Source organism: Bombus terrestris, chromosome 11, assembly GCF_910591885.1.
Source record: "Bombus terrestris chromosome 11, iyBomTerr1.2, whole genome shotgun sequence".
In the NCBI taxonomy this organism is placed as follows: domain Eukaryota; kingdom Metazoa; phylum Arthropoda; class Insecta; order Hymenoptera; family Apidae; genus Bombus; species Bombus terrestris.
In genome coordinates, this window is record NC_063279.1 from 2,234,941 (window position 1) to 2,259,744 (window position 24,804).

Consider the following 24,804-nt stretch of genomic DNA (forward strand, 5'->3'; position numbering starts at 1 on the left):
TCAAACATATATCGATAAATTGCAGAAAGAAGAAATCAAATAAGTTCCGAATTTTACGTTGGAGGCTGTATATTTGATGGAAATATAGATCTGTATGGAAAGGAAAATTCTTAGGGTAAATAAATGGTAAAGGAAGTAGAGGGGGAAAATGACGAAGGTGGGGCTACGTCGAGGTCTAGATTCGGTCCTGAGTATAGTTGACGTCAGCGGCGCATGCGCAACAAAACGGACGGCACTGCAGAAGCAGCCGAGTTCGCGAGTGTATCGATTTTACGATCGTGTCTCTCGCCGCTAGTGCGTCCGTTTCCTTTAGTTTTTAGTGGTCGTGCTCATAGTACATGGATAAAATCGTGAATGGGATTAGTCGCTAGTCTCATCGTTCCGTACACCCGCTGACTCGCAACACTTTGCCACCCTCGCCATGACCAAGGATAGATTAGCAGCCCTCGTTGCGGTGAGTTTTCAAAAACTAGCTATATTTTTTTCGAAATCGAGTCGAATCGCCGAACGGTCTACGACAACTTGCCCGTCTACTTTTTCCTTCCTTCTACCTTCCTTTTTTCTGTGGTTTTCTCTCTAGTTTTCTCTAATTCATGCGCGCTCTCTCTCTCTCTCTCTTACTCCTGCAAATCTCAGTTTTGTTAGTGTCTGTTTGTAATTCTGTTACTCTGACTCTCTGCATCGTTCGTATTTTATGACGTTCGAAGAAACGATATTCTCTCGCGATATATATGCACTTATAATATATATATAATATATATATATATATATAATATATATATGTATTTATACGTGTAATATAGTACATAGTCGTTTCATTCGACGACTTCAAATATTTCCTTTAAAAACACCAATCGTCAAACGAATCGATGCTCGTTTACTGGTAAAATGGAAAGAAGGCGTTTCCGAGATGTCTACTTGACTGTCAACCATTCGGTAGTTGAACAGAGAGCGAGAGCGAGCGAGCGAGCAAGCGAGCGTGAGAGTTCAGAAAAGAGGGAGAGAAAGAGAGAGACCAATGCCTCCTGTGACTGACAGGTGTTTGCCAATATATGTTTTTCGTCATCGTTTATTTCATAACGATGACAGAGTTCTCGATGCCGGTACAAGTACATTCAGGCAGTCACTTTCAAATGGAAGATTCATTCTTCCGGATGACGTTCGAACATTGTGATATAATATACAATGTTCCGGGTATTGACGAGTATTTTTATAGTTTCATTGGGAGGTGACCGATCGTACGTAGGAATAAAGGTGTCGGTGTCGATGACTCAGAGGCGCCGACTAATACTCACGAGAACCTGCTACATATGTATTTGGGCGTACCTGAGCCCATCGGTTACATTCGACGATCGTTTTCCTATTTTTCTTCTTTCGTTTGACTTTAGAAAGAAAGAAATCAGTAGTTTCTAATGACGATAAACAATTGCTCTACGAACAATCACCCTCATCCCCACACTCTCCCCCCTCCCTTACATATATTCCGACCAATCGTAAGAATCAACTTGCTTTGTTATCTATCTTTTTTTTTTTTTTTTTTGAGATGTTAATTATACGCGGTTGTCGCGCGTATTGTCCAATACCGTGCAAGGAACAAATCATTCGTGTTCAAAATTATTTTTCGATCGTTTGTTGCGTTACGTAGATATACGTATATGTGTAGTTTGTTTAGCGTGCCTAGCTGCGTTAGGCATTGCGTTGTGTTCTAATTCTTTCTTCTTCAACGGCCTGGATTTTCGTACGAGAATGCGTTCACGATCGAAACGCTTGGAAATCGGTGAATCGTACGCTCGACTTCTAATCGAGTTCTCTTTATCTTTTGATACAAAGTTATTGAAAATAGTAGCCAAAGTGAAAAGCCGCATAAAAAAATAAGAAGTAAATAAGATGTATGTATATCGTTATGTTTGTTAAAAAGGGATGACACGAACATGCGCTTGTTGCGTCTGCATAGGTTATGCCGTATGATAAAAGCAATGGTAGTAGAACTTGTTCGGCATAGTTAGGTATTATCCAAAAATCAGTTATTAGAGTTTCGAAAAGAAAGAATGGAGAAAGAACGGCCTACTTTTTCGTTTTCGTGTTTTATATAAAATGTATCGTGCGATAATCTCGACATCTTGATATAATCTCGAGTAGGACTTCGAAACAGTGACGGATATAAAAATCTCTTTCTTAGGCGGAGGGCGAAATGTGAGAATTATAATAGGAACATATTAATAATATTTGTAAATATTATACATAAATACATTATGGAATCTTCTTTTACAAGATTTAAAATTTGTTTGTAAATTCTATTTTAATATCTTTATCTGATACCATAGTTTAAACAATTAGATTTACATTCATTACATACTTAACACAGTTTTTAGAATATGACAATATCGATAGTTTTATATTTTATTAGTCGCATTTAAACAATTTGAAACTCAGTGAATTATGTCTCGCGACAAATTTTGCTAGGTATGCATTTATTAGTTAGCTGTAGATAAATGAAGGAGGTACGAACAAAGAGTTAAGGAGGAGAGATCGATGAAAACGTACAATAGCTGGAATATAAAAATATATTCGCGTGGAGACGATTAACCCTTTATAGTCGGATGTCGCCACTGTGGCGGCATTTAAAATTTGTCATCAAAGTCGGATGTCGTCATAATGGCGGCATTCAAAATTTATTTTCAAACTGTAAATGTTTATCGTTCGGTAGTGGCGGTAGAAAAATATGCCGATCGCAAACAGCTAAAGTAGCGTTAGACCAGTTCGATGGTTTGAACGAGGATGAGATATAGGGTGTGTAACGAGAACCAGTACGGACGAGATTGTCCGTTTGATTCGTATTTAGATATTGTTTGGCACGTGTTTGAAAATACAACGAAGCTTTACGAGTATCGATCGTATTGAACTGACGATATAATTATCGGACGTTCAGTTTGTTAGTGGAGTAAAGGTATCGTATTATTCGATACGAAATGCAACACATATAACAATTTGTTAATTGGAACGGAATAATGAGTATCGTATCGGTCGCGAGTAAAATACAGCAGTATCGATGTGACTGGTCTTTCACGTCCTTTCTCATGATCGTATCTTCGATGCTAATTCGTCGACGCGAATCCACACACCACGAACTGTTCCTCGGCACCTTGTCGTCGGTTGACATCGCGTTCTCCTTAATACGCGAATCGATCTTTCGAAAATGAGCCGTTCACAGGTCAAAATGTTTAATTCCATTTTTGGAAATTTTGCCGGTCTTTGTGCCAAAGCAGTCGACTGATACATATCTATAGTAATATTGTAAATAGAGAAAGCCTCTACGTAGGTATATGTGTATGCCCGAGGTAATCTCAGAAACTATTCAATCGATTTATATAATTCCTTCACCGTTGGAAGGTACATTTCCTCTAGATGGACACGGACTATATCTTATTATACGCCGCTGCTTAACCGTTCGAGTCGCAAGCAGCCCGATCGCGCTGTTTAGATTTTGTGTCGAAAAGTCCCAGTACATTTGAACGCTACGAATGACTGATGGTACTTTGTACTTTATTATTATATTCTCAATAATTTATATTGAACAAAACTTGAAATATTTATAAACTAATAATACGCATATATAATAATATAGGTGTATTTCATAAAATAACAAATATGACGAGAGCTATTGCGCCGCTTGTTTCTCTTTTCAATTGATTAAAATTTCTCTACTACCCTGTTTTTTCAAACACCTCTGCCATTCAAACGGTTAAGGAAGCGAACGACGAGCGTAGATGCGACTCAAGTCGGATTAGCGCAGCTTGGTTTTCACTTCACGATTGCACTTGCTCGACCGACGGTTGGAAAACACTTCCTACAAATGTCTCTCGAATACCATTTACCATATTGATCTCTACTACAAACGACGGTGAATCTAGAATCGCTAAATTAAATTCCAGCTAGTCTTTTATAATTTCATCGACTTGGTCTACTTTTTATTTCCAGCAGTTAACACTTTACCGACTGATAGCCGATTAATAGGTTTTTTGTCGGCGACGCTTACCGACCATTAGCCTATTAATCGGCTTCTTGTCACCGACAATCTTTTTCTCATTATTTGAACGGTAATTTGTTATTTAGTATCAAGGTACCTTGCTCAGTTGCGTCGCTTTGTAAGCTGCCACAGTTTTATACCAATTTGAAAAACTTATCGTTCGCGATAAACGGAAAGAATGGTATCGGAGAGTCTAAACCGTAACATAGGACGTAGGACGTGCGTATGCTGTTGAACCGCTAGCGGTCAATGAAATGTCAACCGATTTGGCGAATAAGCGGCTGAAATACGTATGAACCGATCGATCGCTAGTATGTACACGAATTGATAACAACGTAATCCGAAAGATGCTGACTGGATGATGGACGTTGATCGCTCATTCGATGCAGGCCAGTGCAAAAATCAAATCGACTATTAACGAATACTTTGTTGATTTGTTTCAGGCCCAGTCGGACGACGATGACGTGGCGGACGATGTTTCCGTCAACGTTGGCGGGCCAGATGATTTTATGACCGAATTTTTCGCGGAGGTAAGTATACAATCTGTACAAGTCTCGTTTCGAAAGAAACTCTATTTCCCAGCATGGTATCTCATCGCCAAGAAACACGCTTTCTTCCCCTTTTTCTTTCTTTCTCGTTTCCTCGATCTATTCTCCGACCGATCTCGTCTATTCGCCCCGCCCCCTATCTCCCTCTTCTGTCTCTTTTTCGAATTATTTGACCAACCGCGAGACAATACGTAGCAGCGTATTATACGTACGCGATCGAGGACGATTAAGCGGCAGATCGAGAGTTCACGTAAACGTTAAGATCGGCCATGATCGAATCTATCGATTCCTGTTGTCTAGACGATCGGATTTCATCCGTCGAGCGATTGGCTGGAATTATTCCTTTCAAAGTCGCGAACAACGGTCGCATTGATACGCGAACGATCTGTGCGTAACTTTACCAGTTAGAACAATTGACGAATTCGTCGTCGGACTCGGAGATCAGAATGCGAGAGATCGCGTTCGCGTGTTTATTTCGACGGAATCGCGATAAGCGATGGAACGAAATTTATCAACTGCGGTATGCGTATGAAAAGTGGTTTACGTATCGTAAGCGCAGGAAGGCGAGGAACGATCGGCATTTCTATTTGACGCTGTTCCATTGATTCGTCGATGAACGAGGGAACGCAGTTACAAAGGAGACGCGACCAGTCGTCGACAAACGAGCTCACGTCGATATCGAAACGCAAGAAAATTTCTGTTCGGATGGTTTCGTCTCGATATTGGAGAATTAGGTCGAGACGACTCCGAGCCGAATGGCCATATCGCGTCACATATCGCGTACAAAATGTATCAAATATTTCAACCCCCACATTCGCATCTATTCTGTCTGTACGTTGTTCGCTGTGCGATTTTCTCATTGGGTCGCGCTACTCGTACACCCCCGTTCATAAATGTTAAGACACCCACTGGTTTCATAGGAAACGCGACAATTAATCTAAAGTATCAAGAAAACGATTAATCGATCAGAATTTTATAATCATGCAAGGATACAAATTTAGAAATTTGTTTCAATTATGCGAAAGAATGAACGTAATACAGTCAATTATATCTAACAATTATTATCCTTTTTTCAACTTAAATTCTATCGAAAAAATTGAAGATGAATTGGATAGGATAGCAAAATACGAATATGTTTTGTATTGGATTGGAACTAATTGCGGGCTTTATCATTATCACCTAATGACAACATCCGCAATCACTTAGTTGCCAACCCAATAGACTCATTTACAGCATATCTCATGGCAAGTAGCAAAAAATACGAACGTGAAAATGAATGAAAACGATGATCAAAGAATATAATTATTTGCTATATTAAATCGACGAGACTATTATTAAAACATGGAATATACATATATGGATCTGAAGGGATGGTTGGATGCGTGTTCGATTCAATCACAGAGTTTTGTTTTGCAGTGGTTCATTTTTACATTGACGCGTGTACGTTCCGTACTCGTCGGAGTTTGCACCTCTGCGTTTCCTGTTCGCGGAGAATTTCGTACATTTTGTATGCGCTGTGGCGAGGGTTAGTGTTGTTATGGCAAGTTGGTATACGTAAGGAGATTTCCTTAGAGTCCGAGGGTCGCGACTTGATCGACCGTGTGGACCGGCCTCGCGTGGCGAACTCTTTTTGCAAAATTAACACTTTACCGACCGATAGCCGATTAATCATTTTTTTATTTACCGACCGATAACCTATTAATCGGTTTCTTGTCACCGACAATCTTTTTCTCATTATTTGAGCAGTAATTTGTTATCTAGTACTAAGATACCCTGCTCAGTGGCGTCATTTTCGTTGCTTTGTAAGCTGTCACAGTTTTATACCAATTTGAAAAACGTACCGTTCGCGATGAACAAAAAGAACGATATCGGAGAGTCAGTAAACCGAAACAGTGGCGGCGCCAGGGAGAATCTGCGCCTGAGATACCGATCGGACGTGCGTATGCTGTTGAATCGCTAGCTGTCAGTAAAGTGTTAAATAGTTTCGGACTCGATGTTTATGACACCAACGATTTGCTATTAAGGGCGCCGTAAAATATTTCAGCGAAATCACGCAAGCAAGGAAAGTTGTTTATTGGAAGCTAACGGCTTTCTCAAAGATAGCTTTAAAAATAGCTTCGTTGATAAACCGTGCTTGCTAGTCGTTTGCATGACAATTTCCTCTTTTGTTCGTGTAACTAGTCGCTACAGATCTTTTATAGCGTAACGTTTCTTACTGGAGTTCACGTAGGTATCGTAATAATAATAAAGGGTGGCGTACGTCGATACTCGATGCGAATCATCACACCGGAACAAACGTTGTTTGGGAAACGTAAAATGGAAAAATACGAAAGATCAAAATTCAACGCGACTCGATACCACGCACCTACGCATTACCGGCAATTCGATGTAGGAAATCAGCGCAAATAGGATCCTTGACATTTGCGTTCGTTGCTATTTGCGTGGGCTCGTATTAACTCTGACCGCTTGTTTCGGTATCCGATCTTTTTTATTCTACGGCGCGTGGGAAGAGACAATTTTAATAAAGGTGAAACATCGGTGCGAATCGTTACCGTAGAAACGACATATCAACCACTTGTCGCCTTTTATCGTTTCGAAAATAAAATCAGTTAAATCTGCCTTTTCTCCTACTGGACGAGCGCGTCCCTACAATTTTCAACAATCTTATCGACCGATGTTAAACGTTTTACTATTCACGTATGTTACGAAGAAGTAGCTACTAACCGATTTACTCTTTAAGTTCTGTGGATTTGCCTTCGTAATACGATGCCTGTGAAAACTACATATTATTCAAACGAGTTCACCATCCATTGCATACTTTTCCTTCCTTGCTGGATTATTTTCCGTTCTTCTTTCTCGTCGTATAACTCACGATCGATAGTTCATATTTTTCAATGTATTCTTCCCCATTTCTCTCTTTTTCTATTTGTTTTCCTTCCTTCGTTTCTCTATCTTCTTCGATTTTTATCCACACCGCTACGTGGTTTAACGTCTTCTAATTTTTCCATAGGTGGAGGAGATCCGCGAAATGATAGACAGGATCCAGACGAACGTAGAGGATGTGAAGAAAAAACATAGTGCCATCTTATCGGCACCACAAACCGACGAAAGTGAGTTCCAACGGTCTCTCCTTATTCTTATCCGTCTCGTGCATCGATCGCGCAAACCATCGCGCGAGAGATCCAAATCAAAATTGTTCCATCGTTGGATACGTTTAATCGCTGTTTGTAGAACGCAGACGGCCAATTTTCCGTAGGATCGAATCTATTTGATTCCGGCTGATAAACTATTCGCAGAAGATAGCTGCGTTGCAACGAGTATGGAAAAACGTGTACGAGTCGAACGCGAAGGATCGTACGTCGTTCGTCCAGTCTTTCGGAAATGGTTGTTAGACGAGCAAAGGAACAGAATTGGACGGGTAATAAAGAAAACCAGCGAAGCAGAAAAGGAAAAAGAACGGAACGGTAGAACGACAGAGATCGTTAGAAGCGTCCAATACGATTGGTCTTACCCTCGTTGCTATCCTAACTGTCCACTCGGCACTCATTATTAGAGATTCGTTGCTTGTAATACTTTTTCTTGTTTTTCTAATCTTTAACGATGCTCGATTACCGGCGTTCCGGTTATTCGGCAAACCGATCAATTCGATCCGATTGTTCCGGCTGGAATGCTTGCTGAATGCGGCTGATCTCTCTTCGGATCTACATATGTATTGTATATAGGAAGCGATATAAATAGCAGGATTATGTTCTCCTACGTCCGAGGATGGATATAATCGACAGAATGAGAATGCGATTCGCGTTTCCTTGTATTATTATAATTTTCGAATATAAAGCGAGCTCCTACATCGATACATCGAGCAGCGGAAAACTGATCTTTCGATTTCGGTAGACCTCTTGATATATGCGAAAAGATCCCTATCGATCGTTGGAACGATTTGTCCAGTGTACGCGAGCTATTTTATAACTGTAGGTTAGGAGTCGAAGCATCGGGGAAATAGCCAGAAGAACGAGGCCAGAAGGAGAACCGGAGGATAGAGACGCGAATGTGCGCGCGCGATGATTCACGAAGAACGGAGATGAACACCGTGAACGACCAAGTCGAGTGACGTTGTTCGTCGCTAGAAACTGGAGAGGACGACCCGATCGATGCACCACGAGTGCACACTGCACACACGTACTTACTTTTACGTCTGACATCGGCTGACTTGGAAGCGTTCTAGCGAAAAGATCGATCGAGCTCTCTTGCTCCTCGTTCAAACGCGTATCTCCTTTCAAAACGAAAAACGAAACCGACCATGGTTTTCTCATCGTCGCTATCGCTATCGATCTATTTCTTCCCACGTGCTCGTACGATGCTTGATCACGGTCGTGGAGATGTGAAACAGCGTCTGCACCGTTCTAAAACGGTCAGATGGCTTCGTTTGCCGAAGGAACGCGAATACGATCAAAACACGATTTAGATTGGGTTTAGATAGCATCGAGTCGATTTTCTAGCTGTCGGTTACACGAGCGGCGTGCCACGATCGCGAGAACCGTTTGTTATCGAAAGGTTGTCGTATCGAAGATCGTCTGTCGCGTATCCCGATAGAACGAATTCGTTGGAATAAATAGGTCGCTGAATGCTGGTTGACAAAGCGGTAGTTCGATTTTATCATTCGCTGTGCTGCTCGTTACGCTCGATATGTACAATTCGTAGCGGAAGCGTGCGTTCCATATGGAAACGTGTTTGATAAATCGCCGACGAGAATGCCGGGTCACGCACGAGTTTCGCTCGAAATCGGAAGCGTCCGAGAGATCGATATCGCGTCGCGTTCGTCGTTTGGTTCTTCGAGAGAAAAGAAAGGAGGCAAGAAAGGGAAGAGGAAAAGAGGAAATTTTTCTGGAACAGGAAACGCGCGCGCCATTCGATCGAATTCGAGCGTCCCGTGTCTCCCGGGCGTGCCGAGTTCTCGAGAGGCTTTGGAAGTAGGTCTGGCACGTTTCCACCCCGTATTAACCCAATTCCATCGAGCACCCTCGACGCAGGAGAATGCGCGCGCTCGTCGCGTCACCTATGAGAACGCGTGCACAGCCGGCGACTATACTAGAGGAATCCGATTCAATGTCGAATTCAAATTCGATCGGAGATGCGATCTTGGAAATCTCGATCGGTCGAAATGTTTTCCTTTCTTCTCTGTACGTCGTTCGACCACGTCTCTAGGTTCGAGCCTCGCTTTCTAACTAGTATCAGTAGCTACTTATATATATGTCTAGTTCTCATTGGGGTTAGGGGCGTGTAACGAATCTTCATTTGGATTAGCCATTGCTGTTATACAACAGAGATGATATTTACAATGGTACAAATATGATTATTAGAGAATTTGACTAGTAACCGTGGTGATTAGATACTCGAGATGCTAGTGACAATGATCTTAGGTTCGATAACGAATCCACGGTCAACGGGATAGCAAATGCGCTTCCTTCCAAAGTCTAACTCAACTACGAACTCGACTTACTTGTCCACGGTACAAGTAGAATTCAACTAACTAACTCAGTCCAAGTGGAACTGCACTTATATACTTTTCCCTGTACCTCTCTGTACCCCTCTAGTCGAAGAACGTTCGCTAGGACGCTCGGTATTAACTCATCGTAAATACGGCGTGTAACTCGCTGATGAGATCGCATGCGACTGCGAGTGATGAAACTCTCCTCTCCTTACGATCGCGTTCGTTTATATTATATTGGTCGAGGGGGTACCGATAAAATTCCAATCGCCTTTGTTAGACGGTTCCACGTAGCGGCGACATTGTTTCCGTCCGCAATTTGATTATTAGTACGATATTTGTGCGTTCTGCGATATTGATACTCCGAGGCAAAACCACTATACAACTAGTCCATACCTCTGTTAGGTAAAAACGTCCATCCCGTGACCGTGGCTACGTTTAGCGACCATTTGTGTCACTTCGAGCCCAAGCCTACTGTCATAAATCTCGGCCAAACATAATCGGATTAAATCATAAACAACTACTTCTAAGTTTCGTTATTTAAGTACAACTATAAGAAAAAGTCTAGGTTAAAGTATCGGGGATCTTCCCAAAAATTCCAAAAGAAAGGCCCCGATGTCCTTTCATCCGCGACATATAGATAGATACGTAGACCACGTAGGTGTATGTGTACGTATGTATAGTACGTACGCGACACGACATGGGTAGCGTACGACGGATATGGTACGTTTTAATAAACGCGCGATAATTGGCGATACGGTTCCGTGCGGTTGGTGGAATTGATCGGGCGACCCTGTCGATGAATGACGAACAGGGATGAGAAAGGGGTTACAGGCAGTATCCGGTGACAACCGGGTCAGGTGGAAAAGACTTTGCCGATGACAGCAGGAAATACCGATCGAGTGGAATCGTGTCGTTGCATTTTTGCTTTCCCCCGGTTCGGGTCCTAAGGAGTCGCCATCTGTCGCTTTCTCTCGTTCAAACAATTAGCTTCGAACGTAAATGTAACCGAAACTCAGGCATTTGCCACGGGAGAGCTTGAAAAAAACGTAGACTATCTGGTTTCTCGATACTTTCGAGATATCTCGAGTGATACTTTTACGCGTCGAAAAAAGGATTATGGGCCGTTGACGAGTTGAATTCATGGAAAGGGACGTATCGAGAAATGTGGTTAAACGATGGTAAGATACGTAGATAACAGAATGAATCAAGTCTTTGTTTTTTCATTGCAGAGGTTAAAATGGAATTGGAAGACCTGATGTCCGATATCAAGAAAACGGCCAATAAAGTCAGAGCTAAGTTGAAGGGTAAGAGACAGATCCTAGATAGATGCGTGACGAAGTAAATGCAAGTCTTTATACAAATATCGAATAACGTTAATTCATCCAATTGCGAGATTTACTTTAAAAGTATGTCTATAACTATATACGTACGATGGCTGTAGTTAAATCGACCGTGCGTTGCGAATAGCCGATCGAACGTTTGATTCTTGACTATGTCTTGCCCTGATTTGGGGGTGTATTTATAGTGTTAAATAGAGATGCGTAGAGTGGCTTTTGTCTCTGGACGCGCCAACATCGTTCTTCGGCTTGAATGAACGCGCGTGTAAATCTTCACGCGCAGATTGCACGCGGAGGTATTGGTGAAAGCCACGGGCACCTCTGCTCGCTATAAATAAAAAGTAGAGTCGCGTTTTGAGAAGACAAGCATGTTGTATATATGGTTTGGACTGTGTCCGCTGGTCGACTCTATTTTGATATTATGTTTCCCATGTGGACAGTGATAGAACAAAATATCGAGCAAGAAGAGCACACGAACAAATCTTCGGCGGATTTGAGGATACGCAAGACACAGCATTCGACGCTTTCGAGGAAGTTCGTCGAAGTGATGACGGAGTACAATCGAACGCAAACCGATTACAGAGAACGGTGTAAGGGAAGGATACAACGACAGCTGGAAATCAGTAAGCGGGGATCATTGCTTGTATCCGTATATCGTATAAGAGCACGTAGTTGACCGCGTGTTACGCCTTGTGTCAGAGTTTAAATGACCATCGGTTTCTACTTTTAGCCGGTAGGACGACCACCAACGAGGAACTGGAGGAAATGCTGGAACAAGGAAATCCGGCGGTGTTCACGCAGGGGGTAAGCGTTTCGTTTCTTCGTTTCTACATGGATCGAAAACATGGTGCTGTATCGAGACGCGTTTCTCGCAGATTATCATGGAAACGCAACAAGCGAAACAGACGCTCGCCGATATCGAGGCGCGTCATGCCGACATCATTAAACTAGAAAATTCGATCAGGGAACTTCACGATATGTTCATGGACATGGCGATGTTGGTAGAAAGTCAGGTAAGGTCCGCGACGTAACGTCGTAGTTGTTTAATCGTCCCCCAGTTCACCCTCCGACTTTGCTTTCCACAGTTTGTCTTTTCGGTTATTCGTTATCACATTGCATCCATTTTTTGTTTTAAAAAATGTTTCCTTTTATCTTTTCGTACGATAGTCTATGAGCGTAGAAACAGAGAGTCTCGGTATTTGCATAGTACTTTTGTCGGCTGCTACTTCTGCACGTCACCGCTACGTTTGTTTATTTCGATCGTTCGTTAACGTTCCTTCGATACGCTCACGCGATACCGAGATTTTTATATTTATCGTCGTTTTGTTATTTAAAATTGCATTCGTTTGCGTTAGAGGTAAGTATGAGATACGGGTGGCAAAGTTTAACGAAGCACACGGAAGTACTCGGGAGACGGAGAAAAGGATGAATTTTAAGAGGGGCGTAGCGCGAACCATGTAACTTTTCTTTCGCGGCCAGCTTCTTCTTTGCGAAACACATCGGCTATTCTCTTTGATCTTGTTTTTGGTGTTTGTCGAGTTCGCTAACGCGGCGGCCGTTGACGGAGCTTTCTCGCGAGTTTTCTTGACCGAGACGGCTAACGAGAAAGAATAGGTCAATGGCCGTTGCTGGTAAATTAAAGATGCATGCTATACCAGCGAACAACTAAATAAATAACAGTAATAACGATATTATCGATATTAACACGACGATAACGTCAAACCTTTTATCTTTTCTTTTTTTTTTTTTTTATCAAGCAGAGAAATGTAATTCGGAAAACTCTAGCTCGATTCGTCTTCGTGACTTCATTTTTTTTTTATTATCGTCGTGGCTATGGTTCTCTCTCTTTTTCTTTCTCGTCGTTTTCCCTGTTCCGTGTGTAGCGGTGCATGAGAAAAATCTTGATCTTAATCGTTACTCGGCTTTTAACCGACTATACAACTAACATCGCTCTCTCTCTTCCCCTGTTGCGCTGTGTGGATTCGCGCCACGCACCTACTTTAGGGCGAGATGATAGATCGCATAGAATACCACGTGGAACACGCGGTGGACTACGTGCAGACGGCTACGCAGGACACCAAAAAAGCGCTCAAGTATCAAAGCAAAGCTCGACGGGTGAGTCCTCCCCAGATCTCAAACCATCGATCTTTCGTTCGCGTCTAATTGGTCACTTTTTGTTTTCTCCTTTGATCCTCTGCCTCCCCGTCTCTATCATTCACGACGACTCTCTTAACCTTTGTCCCTTCCTCTGCCTATCCACTCTTACTTCATCGCGTTCATCCATGTATTCGCGGTTCTCTTTCATCCTGTACATTTTTACGCTACTATGTGAAACCTTTTACGCTTTTTGGTTTATCTGGTGCGCCTTTACGCGTATGCTTACTATTACTACTACCACTACTATTACCACTATTACCACTATTACCACTATTACCATTATTACTATTATTACTACTATTACTGCTACTACTGCTACTACTATGACACGACATCAAATAACGACGACGCTTTCTCTGTCGTTTCCGTTAACACATTTTGTACAATCGAAACGACGCTCGGGCGCATACTTACACCTATGTGCGTTCTTACGTTCGATGTGCATTTATGTATTACGATGTATGTATTACGCGTCCTTTACCCACTTTGATTGTTTTTCTACTTTTTCTATGTGCGCGCGCGTATATATATATATATGTGTGTGTGCGTGCCTCTGTGTCTCTCTACTTGTGTCGCTCTGTCCTACTGAAAATGAGTGTGCTAAATGTGGCTCTTATATGTACTACTAAAATCTCACGTACTAATCTGTGCTCTCTAACCGTCTAACTCTTGTTCACGATTGGATTTGTGTGTACACGCGCGTGTACACCTGTCGGTCATATGTGAAAACGCAACGTGTACACGCGTTTTACGTTGTCGCGCGTGAACCATTGTTTGGGCTGGCGTCGCGACTGTTTCTGACCCGCGGGGTGATGGCGCTGCCGATACGCTGTGACGTGTGCGGTATATGGTGTACCGCGGTGTGTGGCTTCGCTCATGGTGTGTTTACCTCTATCTGTGCACGCTGCTTATGCGTATACGTATCGCTCGTCGTCGGATCCGATTACGTTCGTGTACGTATACGTGTAAACGCACATGAACACGCGTGCGACGAAGCATAACGATTAACTTTGGGTACATCCTTGTTGGAGGCGATCCACCGGTTACCGTTGCGATTCCTTTTCGTCCCGTTCGATCTCGCTCCCGAGGTCCCAATCGCCATGCTCCGGTCCGCACCATCTCGTCCCGTTGTTCGTTTCCATCGGTCCCATCCGTCCTATCCCTGGTACGGCACGTCAGGGTGAGTTAGTGGACCGCATTGAATACCTCGTGGATCAAACCGGCGACCACGTTGGCCAAGCCTGGGAGGAGCTGATCAAGGCCGAGGAGTATCGAAGCAAAGCTCGTAAGGTAAACGAATCGAATCGATAACGGTTGATCGCCGCCGGATCGCTTTCGATAGAAAAAAACGATCGATAGGGGCGATAATTATCCAGCGGCGATCATCGATAGTTGTTCCTACTTCGTTATAGGAGGAACGAGGGGAAGAGGCCCCGAGGATTTCGTGGCCAAAACACGAGACGACAGCAACCAGTCGACGCATATCTTTCTCTAGATATCTTGCGATTTCTTTGTTCTCTCTCTTTCTTTCTCGCCTTCCTGTACCTCTGTTTCTCCTTTCTTCTCTTTCTTCTTTCTCCTCGGTCGTATCCGTATTTCTCCGACGATGACGACAACGACGACTCCTTTCGTCGACATCCGAAGCCACTCGTTCAGTTTTTGCCTCGCGACACGGACCATCGTACGCCGTTAATCGCTCGCTCTGGCTTTGCGAATTTGTTTTCGAAAGCGGTGGCAACGGATCGTGTGTCGTGTACGAGTTTCTTTCTCTATTTACGTACGTTCTCTCTCTTTCGCTTTGCTTCTGTTCGACTTTTCGATGTCGTATGTCGTGTGTCGTGCAATACGTTCGAGCGCAGAGCTGACGCCGACGTAGATAAACGTATCAACAGCATGTGCAACGTAAAGGTACGTCATCGGCCGCTTCTCTTCTTGCTTGCGAACAATCGCAAACTTCCATTTTTAGAATCAAAGCTGACGCAACAGTTGGCGCAGAAACGCGCGTTTCACCTATCTTTTCCTCTCTTTACGTTTTCCCTTCCTCTCTACTCAAACCTTAATAATCTCTTCTTTCGTCCAGTATTATCGGTCGCGATCTCGATCTCGATCTCTGTTTGCTTGCCTTGCCTGTCTTCTTCTCTTTCGTGTTCTCCTTGTTAAGTGTGCAAGAACCGATGCGTCTGCCGCTTTCTCATCGAACCGTGGAAACGACACGGCGCAACGTTTCCTTACTCCTCTGGTGATTTCTGCACTTTGCCCGCGCTTCGACGGATTCGTTCGTCGCTGTTTCGCCGGTTTCTCACACGAATCGTATCTTTTTTTTTTCTGTCCACAGAAAATGATCTTCATCGTAATCTGCGTCTTAATATCGGTCGTGATATTAATCGCCATAATAATAGGAAGCGTTCCGAGCTAAAGAATTCGAGAAACGCGCGCTAGGAATTGGGTAATGGGACACGATGCGATACTCGGGATTTCGGAACGCGTGTGCGACGCTTGACCGACGCTTCGATGCGACGCCAAGAACAGAGGAAGAGCGCCGATCGAACAGCGACGATAATAGGCGCGCGAGGAAACGAGCGAAGAGACAAAGAAGCGCAGCTAGGGAATATTATACTCGTGGTAAACGGAGTGGTTGGTCAGCGACGCACGTAATTACGTATAAAGAAATAGATGACGATGAGGATGACAAGAAACGAGTACACGTTCGTCGAAGGATTTCGGAATTCGCCGGAGGATTTCGGACTTGCCGCGTTTCTAAACGCCGTTGTAGAAGCAGACTCTTTCTAACGCGCGAACGCAGGCGCCTCGTTCTTGGCAAGTGGAACCAGCTTCGCTATTTTCCTCCGAGCTCTTGTTTCCCCTGGCTCTGGTCTCTAACACCTAAAAACGAAACATGTTTGTTGTTCGTAACGCAATAACCCTCATTAACCCACAACCGCTCGTCTCACTAACGCGCCAATCTTTTCTATTCGCGCTCTGATCGCCGACTCGTCCTTGTGCCCTTTCGCGCGATCTCTCGTAACATCGTAGAATCGGTGCGCGCAAGTATCTAAAGTAGAAGAGTAGAGACGCTGCGATAGCTCGAGAGGAAAAAGAGGGCAGCGAGTCGGCGATTCGAGTGCCTCGAATCAAACTCTCGCGATTCTTCCTCGTCGTTCAGCGAGTTGGTCGCACGTCCTCTGTGACGATCGTATCGGCATCTCGAGCATTGGCCCGAGCTCCAACTTCTCCACCGAGAATTCTCTTTCGCGGCTCTGTTCTTGGATGCGCTTTGTGCGTTCATCGAGTGACAGCAATGTTGTATTTTGTTCGCAGAAATTGATGTTCATCGTAATTTGCCTGACAATAGCGATCATCATTCTCATAATCATTCTGGTATATGCGTTGTAAGAAGATAGATCGACGATACGAGGATTTCAGTGAAGCGGTACGAAAGCGAACACGAAAGTGGACCATGAAAGAAAAGTAAAAAAAGAAAAAAAGACAAAAAAGAAAGGAAAGACAATGTTTTCGTTGAATGGCAGGGCACACGCATACACCCAGCCACCTCGCGGAAAAAGGTCGCGAACTAGCAACAGCTGCGGCGTTTTCGCGTACACGCGTCATACGTTTCGAAAGCGAACACGCCGGACGCTGTCGACGATTTAGAAATACTCGCACGAGTTCTCCTCGTATTCGATTCGTTTGCTCGAGAATCGCGTGCGCGGTCGATGCTAAGTGCGCGCTCGTGTGCGACGCCGTTTTAAACGTCTTCCCCGATTTTCTCGTAACCGTGTCCAGAATTATTATGAAATTTGTGTATTTCCAGCTACGTACCTTGTCGCGTATAAAAGTGGTCGCGTAGCACGCGTTCCCGTGGCTCGTCGAAGGTACACGCAGGTCGATGATGAAACCAGACGACGATCGGTCCCGATCGATCCAACGATCCAGCAATCGCGCGATACGAATTTTCAGTTAATTTCGCACGATCCGTAAATAAGTAGGCGATTTGTATGAAAGAGGTAAATGTAACGACGATATTTAGGGCGGACGATCTCGTTAACCAGAAATTTGCGTTTTTCTCGTGTCTGAACGCGTATCGTGTCTATGCAGCGATGCGAAAAGAGAGCAAAATAAAAGAAACGAAAAGAGAGAAGCGAACGCGCGAATCTAGCATTCGTTTGATGCGACACGATCCGACGATCCGACGAGGTTTGGGAGGATCAAGAGCACACGAACAGTTTGCCACCAAGTGGTCAGTGACACACGCAGAGAGGCATGCGAAACACGTGCGATTTAAAAAGAAGATCGAATACGATGTTTGCGTGGGTGTTGTGTACGCGTAAAGAGAAGAAAGAAGGGAGGCGTGATGCAACGTGGCGTGTAGCATATACCACCGAGGAGAATCAGAGTAGTTACGATAGGAACGAACCGCTAAATTGCGTACCGTGTTGATAATCGATCATTATGTTTTTGCCGATGCATTGATGCCGAGCGCAGAAGAAGATCATGATCATGATCTGCCTTGCTATACTCGCCGTCGTTCTGACTACCACCATCGGTGGATATTTTGGGCTGTAAACGCCGCACCCAGGTACCGTCCATTCAATCTTTTGGTCCGCGTATACGAACGAAATCGGCGAGAACGACACGCGTTTTCCATTGATCCTCTTCTGTCTTTTTCTTTTGCAGACAAATCCAAAGAAGTTGCCGTCGCGTTTGTCACCGCGAAACGTCGGCAACGTGTCCGAGTCCAGACAAATCGGCCCGAAACAACATTGGACACCTCGCCCGTTCCAAGTCGCACGGTCGTCGTCGACTGGAACTTCGCCATTGTCAACGGCAACAGCAACAGCAACAGCAACAGCAACAACAACAGTGGCGCTCGATCGCGATGTTGTCGACAGGCCTTTTGTCCGCGCGTGCCGCTCCTCGTCCTACGGATCGTCGCTGTATTTTGCCTTCTGTTACGCTTACGCGTTAACGTATACGCGTCCAACATGTTCATCGTGAGGAAGGAGGAAAGAAGAGAAAGAGGAGCAAAGAACGGACGTAGACACGAATTAAGAACGAGAACGGAAACGAGGAAAGCGATAGCTGATAGAACGAAGAATCGCCGTCGTCGTTGTTTGTTTGCGCGATCGTCGTTTGTCGCCTTAGCTTGGCCATCGTTGACCGAATCGCCGTCCTCCTTAGTTTCTTTCCGTTTTCACGCGCTTCCATCGACAGACTCGATGCGCGGATAGTTTCGTCGCTAGCCTCGCTTCGTTCCACTTTCTATCACGAAGCGTAAAACTTATAACAACGCCAGAGTGATTTGTCTCGGTAGGCTCGGTTTTCGCTAGATCTCAACCTCGTCTTTACCCCTTTTTCCAACCTCTCCTTTCGTACGCGATCGGTGATTTCTCAATCGCGGTAAATAGCAAGTAGCGAGTAGCAAATAGTAAATAGGAAATACCGACAGCCAGAAACGCGTACACGCGAGAAACGATAAAAGGCACGGACGACGTATAGCGACGAAGCGACCTTGTTGTTCGGCGACGTATCGAAGCGGCAAGTTTCGTGTCGGAACGTCAACGAGCAAGCGGCGGAGCGAGTCCTTCGTCGATCTCTCTCGAGCGATCACGGTGCCTATCGCGATTATTGGCCGTTGCACGGCCGACAATCAACGAGACGAGGATGACACGCGTGATGTAACGTCGGAGTCGAGCGACGAACGACGGTTTACTTTCGCTCGTACGCGATCGATTTTACTCGAGGCTACCGGGCGGGCCTACGTAAGTACGAGCGGAAAGAAAATAAGCGGTGCTCTCGCGGGTGGCTGCCTGCGAGAATAGGTCGTATCGATGTATCTCGTTCCGAGCCAAGCCTAACACCCAATGGAGTTTTTCTGTAACGCGAGGGGTCGCGCGAGGCTACCGAGTAACCCTCTCGTTTTTCACGCCATTTTCGGCGTGGTGCGCCGGCTCTGGTAGCCGTGTCCAATTAAACCGACTACCTACCGAAGTGCATTCTTTTGACTGTGATTTTTAACCGAGCTTGGAAATTAGTTCTTTACGCACCTCTCGGATGTTTCGAACGCTTTCGAGCATAGTCGCGCGATAGTTTTGGAGACGCGCATCACGCATACACGATCACTCGCCACATATCATGTACTATTCGAAGCGTGTAGATTTCTAACGAGCCTTCCCTCTCTCGCTGCTTCTAACATCGCCGCAACCGTCTTCGATCGAACCGAGTCAGGTGCTATATCGCGTTGAAATACGATCGTCAATAATGGCGGCGACGAGTACGTAAACGAACCGAGAGAACCCTCGTATTCTCCGAACGATAAGAATCGGCGAGACAAAGAACAGTTTGGCGAAACGCATCATTGGCAAAAACAGAGAGCTCTGTTTACAAAAAAGGAAAGAAAAAGAAAGAAAGAAAACAAAACCGTACATGTAGCTAGACCACGCGAGAGCATAAAGGACGAATTTCCAAGCGCGTCGTAACGTTAGGATAGCTTTCGTTCGACGAAATACGTATACACCTAAGTAGTTTGTTTCTCGCTTTCGACGTGGCGTCATCATCGACTGGTCGATGCAAGTTGAGACCGGTTAATCGAGAACGACGAGTCGAATAGTGGAACGTCATTGACTTCGTGTTGCACGAAACGCCATTAGGGTATTGGGTTCGATCGACCGATCGACGTAATCGCTTTGCTTCCCTTCGCGAGAGGTCGCAATTCTTTCGATCTTTGCCGAGTTTCGCGACTTTTCTCTCTCGATTACACATACACGCATACACATACACGCACGCACACGCGCGAGAGCCGCCTGGTGTTTTGTTTTTTCAGTTCAGCTCGTGGATACTGAGTACGTTGTCAAGTACTCCGAAATAATCGGCCAATGGCCGATTCAACGACAATAACGACGGTACTACGACTACGACCAGGACTATTACGACGACAAAGACCGGAACGTTCCTTTCGATTTCGTTTCGTTCGACTTTGTCCGATTTAGTTGGATTTCTGTTTCGCGAATGATTGGTCGAGAAGCGAATATCGGTTGAAAATCGGAAACAGCTTCTCGCGAGAAGCGTGCGTCGTTCTTGAGGCGGTCGGTCACACAGCGCAAGGAACAAGATGCCGTTGAAGGACGCAGGGAAATGGACGCAGAGACGAGGAACACGCGATGAGGAGAGAAGAGGAGATCTATAAAGTTGCAGCAATAATAAGATATAGGTGTTACGGGAAACTAATTAACGCTAATACAATCGTCGACGATAAAATCTGGATCATACCGATGTATCGTATCTACACAAAGTGTATACATATTTATTGCTATATGTGTATATATATGTATATATACACGCAAAACACTCGTACGTATATACACACAGAGAGAATACACACACACACACACACATACACACAGAGACACACGAAATGCGTGCGTATACCGTAGCTCACGATTATGAGCGCGAGACACGAGTTGCGCATTAACATACATACATACACACACGCGTACTCGCACACCTACATGAAACGCTCTAACGCGTTCACACAGAAAAAATAAAAACATATTACATGTATATATAAATAGGTAGTCGGCACAGTCGAAAAGAGTAATATATTAACGATGATAATTTATTATTCGCGACGCCTGTTGCTCGTGTAAACTGTCGTCTGATAATTGCTTTTCGGGCAAGAAATGGGCGACGTTCGTGTTAATGTTTTGTTGATTATATTATATGAACGTTGAGGTACATGCGTTTCAAAGATTATGGGTTAATGTTTCAGAATGATATAAGAAAGAGATGAAACAAAGGTAAATGGTTACGCTACACACAGGCCACGTTGCTCTAGCAACGATATTAAAAGTAGAATGCGATAATGCGATGAAGACGGCGATACGATGCTACGATAATAATAAAAACGTGGCAAATATACATGGTGAAAGGAGGGGAACGTACGACACGATCATAATGATAATGATAACGATAATTAACGATATTTCAAATCACTTTGCATTGTACAGAAGCATACTGATTGTTAGTTTAGGTAGCTACGTTGCCACGATCTATTATTTAATCGTTGAATACGATTAAGGAATAAGTAAAAAACGCGGAAAATCCCTCTGTGACGAGTCGATCGATATGCCTGGTTGTTCGAATCGGACCGGATGGTATTTTGTTGTGGTCGCGATCGCACTCGCGGTCAACGTCAACGTCAACGTCGCGTCAACGTCGTCGTCGTCGCCGTCGTCGTCGTCGGCGGCGGAGAAGCAGATGGAGGAGGATCGCAAGAAGAAATATTTCTTTCGCTTTCGCGTATGTGTGTTGTCGGTGGAAAAGAAAGAAAAGGAACGATAAGCGGCGGCGGTCTATCAACTCGATAGACACCCTCCTCCGAACTTGGTTGCTTCGCATTTTGAAATCGAAACGAATCGCGCGCACCAAGTGATCGTGGTGATCGCTTCGACGAACACGGTTGATTGATTGGTCGATAATCGTCGATCCTCTCTCGGTGTTGGTTCGATGCCGATCTACGATATACAGGAACAATCGTGAACACGTTATCGGCCTTAATGCGATCGATCGCGTATCGCGTATCCGCACCGAGACGAGAGATCGTCGCAAACTCTCCCCTGTGCGCATCATTTTTGTATATATCAGCCTGTGCGATTTGGAGACAAGTCGTTCACCTTTTGTTCGACTAGCTTTAAATCTCGTATCTTGTCGTTAGCGTTTTTCTCAGACGCGTGCGCGCTCGTGTGTAGCGATCCTCGCGATAGGAATTGAAGAATCACACTTACTTTCGTACCATCGAATAAGTTTTCCCGGCCACGATAGATTTATATGTATAATTTGTAATAAGTGTACGTATCGTCGGTAATCTCGACGGTCGGTATGCGCATAGAATACGTATTTTGGCCTAAAAAAACTAGGAAAGAGGAATTTTCTCCTTCACACGTTATATATATATATATATTACCTGTGGCTTCGTTGATTTCCTTTCGTTCACGAGGAGAGATTTCACGAGTGCGAATCAATCTTTGATCTTAATTCGCGCAACGGTACTGTCCGTCTGTCCATCTGTCTGTCTACCTGTCTTTCTTTCATTTATATCCCATTTCTTTCCTCCTATCTTTACTATACGTAGTTGGTTTTGTTTTCCAATAAATACGTAAAGCGATCGAGACGGGACACTCGTTTGCATCCGATGAACGTTAGCAACGCGAACTAACGAAAGACGATGACCGACAGATGGGCTAAAGCGTGAGCCAATCAGGAAGTGAACACGACAGGTAAATGGGAATTGTGACGAAGCAGAGGGAACGCTTTAGAGACCTCGAACACGACAAAGTATCGAGAATGTACATTGGTCGTGTCGCATCGGTGCAATTATTACTCTTCGAGAGACTATTTCAATAACCTTATGAGTGTCAATTCCACTTTCGAGCGTAAATCGTAAGTTTGCGAATGTTTTCAGACAAAAGAACAAACGAACAAAAATAAAGAGCGATCGTGATTGGGGTGTTGGTGTTAAATCATAACGATAAGAGAGGTTACGTGGTCGTGTCTCTTGACTGCCACGCGGCAAAGTGAGATTATTATAATAAATTTACATTATTGAGAAAACTAATTAGGGAATGAGAGAGTGGGAGAGGAAGGAGTAGAAAGCACGTACGTACGAACGAACGAACGAGCGAGCGAGCGAGAGAGCGAAAGAGCGAACGAACGAACGAACGAGCGAGCGCGCGAACGAACGAACGAACGAAAGCAAAGAAGTAAGAAAGTAAGAAAGTCGGGAAAAAGGGATGTGAAAAGAGAGAATGAGAGGAAAAGTTTAGAAAGAGAAGCAACGTGCGATCGGACGAATGTACTGACAAACGAACGAACGATGTTAAAAAAAAAAAAAGTTTGAACGAAAGAGTGCGTATGCGTGCATGCGAGAGAGAAACCGATGCACGAAAGAGATACTTTGAAGAATTTAGCACGTTGAACAATGGTATGGAAATACTTTTTATCGTAGACACACTTCTATTAGGCGAGAGAATTACAAGGACGATGAAAAGGCAAAAAAATAGAAAAAGAAAAAGACAAAAAGAGACCTGTATTAAGGATTACTTATTAAATAAATGAACGGTGTTTTTTCCGCCTATGAGTCGTATTTGCGTCGAGCGAGCACGGATGCATTCACTTCTCTTTCTCTCTCTCTGTTAAACGAGAACAGAACGAAATAGATCGTTATTTCGTTTCCATCTTTAATGCGATATTATTGTTATTACCATTATTATTATCGACACTGTACAAAGTTGGCAATAATCTTAAGAGATCCACCGTCGTAACGCGTTTACTAGCTGTGTTTGACGAGAGAAAAAGAAAAAAAGGAGAGAAACGCGAGGCGAGGTCCGCGCTTGTCACCCAATGGAGAGAAGAGAGCTCGTTGCAGCATCGTCTAGGACTAAACAAACGGGGCTGTCGAAAATCTGACGCGCGATCGAGTGAGGGTGGTGGTGCCCTTTCAGCATCGCCTGATCCTGCACAAAAATATGAACGCCTCTGCGAGCCTGTATCGAATATACATACGCATTCCTGCGCTATAGACCGTAGCTCCTATAGATATCCTATAGGTCTGGCTCGCTTTGCAACACAGAGGCTACCGAAGTTTCCAAGAAAAAGATAAAAAAAAGAAGAGATGAAGGGAAAAAAGGGTACGACGAGTTCGCGCTCCGCGTGAGCGTTAAATTGGCGAATCGTCGAATCTTCGTCTTTTTTCGTCGTGATACGATAACCGTACAACAGTTTCGTCTCGACCTTTCGGGACATTTTCGTCCTCTCTGACTCCCGATTCGCCGATTTTCCGTCGCGTTCTGCGAGTTATCTTCGATCTATTGATCTGCCGAAGCGATAACAAAAACAAAAAAGAAAAAGAGCCAAGCGTTTACTGTACAATTATATTCTTTTACGTTAACGACTTACTATTGAGTAGACGAGTAGTATATTTTACATTACCAAAATATGATAGCGTTACTTGTCTTACCCTAATTTTATATATCATCGAAGATACGTATCCGCAGGAATAACGATTATAGTCAGCACTACAGTGAAGTTACTATACGTCTGTAGATAACAAAGGTCCGCAAAGAGATTTTAAAAACCGACACGATGTTCAATGTATTTAAATCTTCTCTCTCGAAAGATGAACAATATACAAGAATATGTAACGGGAGTGAATGTTGCGCGTCCCATTTATTAGTCTCCTTTGCCCTCGTTGCT

At 44.1% G+C, this 24,804-nt stretch overlaps 1 protein-coding gene across 6 annotated transcripts; it reads left to right on the forward strand.

The window, feature by feature from the left end:
• The first annotated feature begins 193 nt into the window (after positions 1-193).
• On the forward strand, positions 194-24,762 carry LOC100643945 (syntaxin-1A). 6 transcript variants are annotated; one of them, XR_001099092.3, is made up of 11 exons: positions 194-454; positions 4,471-4,557; positions 7,586-7,685; positions 11,293-11,367; positions 11,841-12,023; positions 12,131-12,204; positions 12,276-12,413; positions 14,737-14,847; positions 14,970-15,465; positions 16,876-18,133; positions 18,232-24,762. XR_001099092.3 is itself a non-coding variant. In XM_012313260.3 (10 exons), exons 1-9 carry the CDS (start codon positions 422-424, stop codon positions 18,118-18,120), a joined length of 882 nt encoding a protein of 293 aa, XP_012168650.1. In that variant the 5' UTR covers positions 202-421; the 3' UTR covers positions 18,121-18,133; positions 18,232-24,762. The 6 variants fall into 6 exon arrangements, 2 of the variants coding, with proteins under 2 accessions (XP_003398667.1, XP_012168650.1); XR_001099094.3 differs by lacking the exon at positions 14,970-15,465 and having other exon boundaries at positions 197-454; XR_001099093.3 differs by lacking the exons at positions 14,737-14,847; positions 14,970-15,465 and adding an exon at positions 13,405-13,515 and having other exon boundaries at positions 200-454.
• Positions 24,763-24,804: the final 42 nt, after the last annotated feature.